Below are 6,427 nucleotides of genomic sequence, written 5' to 3'. Positions count from 1 at the left end.
CTCCTCCACCCACGGCGGTGGCCGTGACGTCACGGGCGATGCCTCGGTCCCCGCCCGCCCTATAAAGCAGCAGGTGAGCGCCGCACCTTCGGAATGTTCTCACGCCTTGTTCCCCCTGCGCGGGAGTCAGAAGCCAGAGATCCCGAAGCGAGTTCCCTGAGCTGCGCTCGGCGCCCGAGCCCGGCCGGGCCGGCGAGCACAGCGGCTCATTCGGCCTTGGCCCTTGTCTTCCACCGCCTCCTCCTCCAGCCGCAGCTCCCCGCCGAGTTGCCCCAGAGACCGCGACGCCGCCGCGCCGAGGGACCAATGAGAGCCCCGCCGCTGCCGCTGGCGCCCGTGGTGCTGTCGCTCCTGATCCTCGCCTCAGGTGAGGACATCCCGGCTCTGAGCTGCGGGGCGCTTCTCCCACTGCGGGCGAAAGCTGCCGCCTCTTGAATTTTGCTGCTGCTTCTCCAAAAACTGCCCTTCGGCGCCCCCAACTCTGTTCCGCGGGAGGTGCTCACGGTAGCTCCCTCCTCATGATTACTCCCTGGGAGGAAGAGAAAAGCGGGCAGGTGTCCCAGATGTTCAAGGCCAGGAAGAGGGTGCTGGAGAACCCCCGTACTCTTAACTTGAGTCCGGCCGAAGGAGCCCTTAGAGATCATGTGATCCAAGCCCTTCGCTTTACAGGTAAAGGAACCGAGGTCGTTGAGTCCTGCACCCAGGAGTGCTGCCTCCTGCCTAAATTCTCTAACTCTTCTGTCTACTGATTTTGTTTTTACCTTCCTAGAGGGCTTGGCGTCCTCCCAGGGAGAAATTAAAAGCACCTCTCTGACTGTTTTATTGAGATCCAAAGGGTAAAGCAGGGGCCTGAAACTCTGGGCTCCAAATCTTAACTATGCTCCAGTTTTGTTTTGTTTTGTTTATCCTATGTAAGAACATAATAATGAAACAATAACGATAGTAATTACTATTATTAACCACCATTTATATTACTTTTTATATTTTATATACATAGCCTTCTTTAAATGTGAGCATGTGTTAAGAAAATCTGATATTTATATCTAGAACCTGTCTATGGTTCTAGATATAATGGAACAGGTGGCATACTAGCAAACAGATGCATTTGGTATGTGAAATGACGCGATCATTTAGACAATACCTGTTAAGTAAGTATGTATATTAGGTTAATTTGCCTATTTGGCAGTATTTTTTGATGTATAAATTAATGTAGAGTATCTATGGAAAAGAAAACCTTGATGAAAGAAGCTCTGTAATTGGAACAGATGAGTTTGCTTGTTGGCAAAATGTGAAGTTGCTTTCATAAGTGACTCAATCATAAACAATAGCATATATGCAATAACTGCTTTGATATCAGAAGATAAACATTTCTCCTGAATTGCAGCTGACTGGTGAGAAAGGCACTCTACCTTATTTCTTGTTCTTTTCTCCCATAGCTCATTATGCTGCTGGACTGGACGTCAATGACACCTACTCTGGGAAAGGGGAACCGTTTTCCGGAGACTATGCTAATGAATTTGAAGTTACCTCAAGAGGTGGGATGTCCTCAGGAAGCGAGATTTCCCCTGTGAGTGAGATGCCTTCTGCTAGCAAACTGTCCTCAGGGATCGACTATGACTATGAAGAAGAGTATGATAATGAACCACAAATATCTGGCTATATCGTAGATGATTCAGTCAGAGGTGAGTAGAGGACAAGATGAAAATGTAGCCTTATGATGTGTGTTTGTGCGAGCAAAGCTGCTTTAAAAGCAAAGCCACTCCTCAGATCTTCCAGTGGCTTTCTGGTGTGTATATCTGGTGTATACCCTGGTAGGTAGGCTACAAACTGAGATGAAAAGAGCTATATGTGGCACATCCTATATGTCTGGAGGGCTAACAAATATTTTATGTCTATTATGTCTAATCTTCACAACAACTTCATGAAGTAGGAATTGTTTTACAGGTGTGATAACTGAAGCACAAAAAGGTTAAATGTTCTGCCCAAGGTTCACAGCCAGAAGGAGAAATCCAATCCCTGATTCCAGATGCTATGCTTTTTCCCACTGTCCGCATGACCTTCATTCTGAGAGACAGACATAGACACCAACCAGTCCTATCTACTCTGTGTCTCAACTTCTGTATCCACTCCCCACCACCACTCTTCCCTAAAATGTGTTCTAACACAAGTAGAGGAACAGAAGGAAGGAATGGGAAAGGAGCAATTGGGCTTCAGCTGTAAGTACTAGGTGTTGAGAAACATAATAATAATCCTTCTGGAAATATTAATGGATTATATATTGCTAAATTACAATTTAGCCTCAAATCCTATTTGTCATTTCAATAATAGTGACCCATAGTTTTGTTCTCATGTTGTTTTCTGAGGGTATCAAAGTAAAAGGTAAGTACTGTTCAGTGCCCTCATATTACTTTGGAGTTTGAGGGCAGATGAGGTCATCTGTAAATCAGATCTAAATATCCTAGTAGCATCGTTATGGAGGCAGGACATGAGGCCTCTTCTCTCCTGGCCTTAGTGTTCCTGATTCCTCCTCCTCTGAGTGGCTCCCAGAACTAGTGAAGGGAGAGCAGGTAATACCATAGTGACAGTGACTGGAGGTTAAGTAGCAGGTGGGAAAAGCTTAAGTGAACGCACCACATTACTTCCTTGCTTTGGAAATTATGCTATTACGTAATGTGGGGAAAGGATCCATTATAATTCTTACTTTTGGAAGAATGATTAGATGGTCAAGATTCTCAAAACTATTCTCTTAAAGGTGTTTCAAGTTGTTAACATTTCAAAAGGCCAAATAAATTGTTAGTGGTGAAAATGGCTAGTGCTTAAAATTGCAATGCATTGTGAAGTAAGGTGAAAATGTTGGTCGAATTTCTTTGAATAGCTATAAAGCCCATGGGGTTAATGTCTAGTGTAGCACATCAGTGTAGTGACTATTTGACTCTGTCTAAACTTTGTAATATGTCTGATAAATTTCAGTAATAGCCATTTAAAATGTTTCTATTGGTGGACTTATTCTAACTTGTGGTACTTTTTTTTTATCATTAGAGGAAAGCGTCAACATAAAAATTGCATACCCCTCTGTTAAACATTACTCCTAATTGGACTACTGTTAATGTTATAATAACTTGCTAAAATAGTCATAATATTTATTTGTTCTTTCCTTAATCAGAGGGTTCTATCTTGGATACCCTTCCCTGTGTTTCTAATGTTTTCTGTTTAATGGATGCTACAGGATTATTATGACTAATGGGATTATGCCATTATAATATTTCCTTCATTTCACCAGGCTGTTTGCTAATTACTTGTTCAGATTAACTTATTCAAGAATTAGTATAACAAAATGCATAACTCTAAGGTGGAAACTCCCCCTTCCTATATTTAGCATGTGGTAAAATATACCCTGCATAACTATTATATTGAACAAATGTTTCTGTGGATCTAAAAAATTATGATGAATCTCTAAAGTATCAAGTTTAAATATATCTGTCTCCTATATTTTCAAATAGATTGATCACATAAATGAATCCCCTAAAGAATATCAATTAATTATAATATGTTATAATCTGAGAGTTGAAGAAAACTAACTCTAATGTGTAAGTCTCAATTTTTTCCACCCTCAAGTAATACACAGTAATTCTCAATTATGGTGGTGAGCACTAGACCAATATGAGTAAATAAAATCCACAAATATGCCCACATCCCACTTTAACTAATGACATTGACCTTGTCCAAGAGAAAACATAATAAAGTGGGGGAAATAACAGACTTTAAGAAGCCAGCACTGCCATTTTCTAGCCGTATGTCCTAGGACAAGTAACTGGTTTACTTCACTCAACTTCGGTGTCCTCATCTATTTCATTTCAGTAACAATACATTCAAATGTGATTTGAGTTTAATTTAATTAATTCTTATTACCAAGAACTTGGTATATATTAGAAATTCAAGACATGTTTAAAATATTTTATGGATTTTCTGAGACAGGTAACTCATATTAATAATAATAATACTGATAGAAGTAAATTCAAAATGTTTCTTAGCTAATAAAATAATAGAGAAATTCAGATTTTTAAGTGCTAAACAATACAGATACTCTCTTTGCCCACTTATTGTATATAAGCTGAGTTAATAATGAGACAAATATGGTGATTATCTCCATGAGCTCTCACTGCTAGGACTTCTTTCTCTCATGTCTCCAAAATGATATTCAAGATGAAGAGAGACTGCTGTCAACAATTTTTTTTTTCAATTTTAGTTGAACAGGTAGTTAAACCGAAGAAAAATAAAACAGAAAGTGAAAAGACTTCAGATAAGTCCAAAAGAAAGAAAAAAGGAAGCAAAAATGGAAAAAATAGAAGAAACAGAAAGAAGAAAAATCCATGTGATGCAGAGTTTCAAAATTTCTGCATTCACGGAGATTGCAAATATTTGGAGCATCTGAAAATAATATCGTGCACGTAAGTTTTCCTTAATTATGTAGAATTCCGTATTTCTAATACCACGTTAAAATTCTCAGCTGCAGAAAACCATTTATTTTTCCAATGTATAAACCAAAGGTCTGCAAACCTTTTACTTAAAGGACCAGATACTAAATATTTTAGGCTTCCTGGGTCAAGATTATGTGTATACTTATATAACTGGTTAAAATGTAACCGATTAAAATTTAACCATTTAAAAATGTAAAAACCATTCTAGGCTTCACACTGTAAAAAACTTGGCAAATCATCAGATTCGACCCAGGGGGCTGTAGTTTGCTGACCCCTGGTATAAACCATCATTTTACAGTATGTATTTTACAAAACCTCTTTTTAACAAAGGACTACAGATACTTTTCACATAATGTTCTATTCTTCTTACCACCAAAAAGCTGCTAGCACATGAAATGATAGTGAAATGTATTAGCTGCATAACAAGTCACTGAATTCAACAGTTGGTCATAAAAGGAGCCCAAATAATTTGTGTCTTCCTAGAGTATCACACCAAACTAATCGCTTCTTCTTATACGAATTGATCTTTGACTCGAATGCATTCTATGTCTCGTGATTTTGATTCTGTTTAAATGTTAGAATTAAATGGCTGTGACTTGGAAAGTAAGCTTAAAATATACAAAATGTTTTCAGTTATTATAATTTTGGAATATGGGTTGTTTACAGCTGTCATCAGGATTACTTTGGTGAACGGTGTGGAGAAAAGTCCATGAAGACTCACAGCATGGTTGATGGTAATTTATCGAAAATTACGTTAGCAGCCATAGCTGCCTTTGTCTTAGCTGTGAGCTTCACAGCTATTGCTGTTATCATTACAATTCAGTAAGTATGGCATAATTAAAAATTCTTCACAAAATAACACTAGGTTAATTTGTTTTTAGTATTTCCGTCACAACGTACTGTCATGTCTTAGATGAATTATTCTATTGGTGGCATGTGGTCTTTGGTCACATCGTTACACTTCATTGACAAAGGTCACGGAATATGGTCCAAATTTATATTATTTTGGTCACTGAAGTTTAATACATAAAGCCCTTTTTTAGAGAATCTAGAAATTTTTTGAACTTAAAAAATGTTTTTTTTCATGTCATATTTCTTCTCATGTCTCAGAGTATTGCTATCTATTATGAATATCAAGCTTAAGCAAGCCTCCCAGAAGCTAATTAAGGGCTGGTTGTCAGAGATACTGACACAAAGAGCTTCAGAACAGGAGCCCATAAAAGATATGTCTTCTGCCCTATTAGAATGCAAAATTCTGAATTAGGAATTTCATAGCATGGTACTGATTTACTTAGAGCTTATGCCTATTTTGTTATTGTCACATGCAATATGAGAACTCAAAAAAAAAAAAAATCACACACATTTCCTCCATACGATATGGCGTAGGAAGCAGGGACAACTCTATTACTGTTTCATTCCTGCAATATCTTCCCTATGCTCATAATAACAGATCACATACTTCATTTCATGACCAATGAATGTCAGAACTAGGCTGTTCCAGCTTGTAGACACTGGTGGGTATGTCAAAATGGCATTGTCTGTCAAACAGAAGTCAGTGAATTAAGGAAATTGGGGGAGGGAGGGAATGGCTCTATAATGACTCATGTGCTACTAGAGTTTGGAAAAAGCAATAGACTCATTATTCTAATTTTAGGTCTTGGTAAATTACTTTAACAACTGGATTGTGTACATGATCTACCACACTTGCCATTCAGGAAACAAGGGGTTATCTTCTGCCATTGTTTACTATTATTTTAAATGCAGATCAGATAATGATAAAATGGCATGTAAAAAACTGTTTTATGATGCACATAAAGTTTGATCTGTAGTTTAAATTTGCTTCACATACCCCAGAAATTATTTTGACCTGTTAAATACCTCAAGCCAGATTAATGCAAATGTGTTCAGGAAAGATACATCAGACAAGCCATTATTCTTTGACATAGGAT

At 38.2% G+C, this 6,427-nt stretch overlaps 1 protein-coding gene across 1 annotated transcript in view; it reads left to right on the top strand.

The window, feature by feature from the left end:
* Nucleotides 1–306: 306 nt before the first annotated feature.
* Nucleotides 307–6,427, top strand: part of AREG (amphiregulin) — a 7,234-nt gene continuing 1,113 nt past the window's right edge. Inside the window, exons 1-4 of the mRNA XM_006907652.1 lie at nucleotides 307–367; nucleotides 1,437–1,682; nucleotides 4,247–4,448; nucleotides 5,145–5,300. Coding sequence (XP_006907714.1) covers nucleotides 307–367; nucleotides 1,437–1,682; nucleotides 4,247–4,448; nucleotides 5,145–5,300 — 665 coding nt within the window. The remainder of the gene's footprint in view (nucleotides 368–1,436; nucleotides 1,683–4,246; nucleotides 4,449–5,144; nucleotides 5,301–6,427) is intronic.

The sequence above is a fragment of the Pteropus alecto genome, unplaced genomic scaffold, assembly GCF_000325575.1.
Source record: "Pteropus alecto unplaced genomic scaffold, ASM32557v1 scaffold161, whole genome shotgun sequence".
Lineage (NCBI taxonomy): Eukaryota > Metazoa > Chordata > Mammalia > Chiroptera > Pteropodidae > Pteropus > Pteropus alecto.
This window is presented reverse-complemented; position numbering and strand designations above follow the sequence as displayed.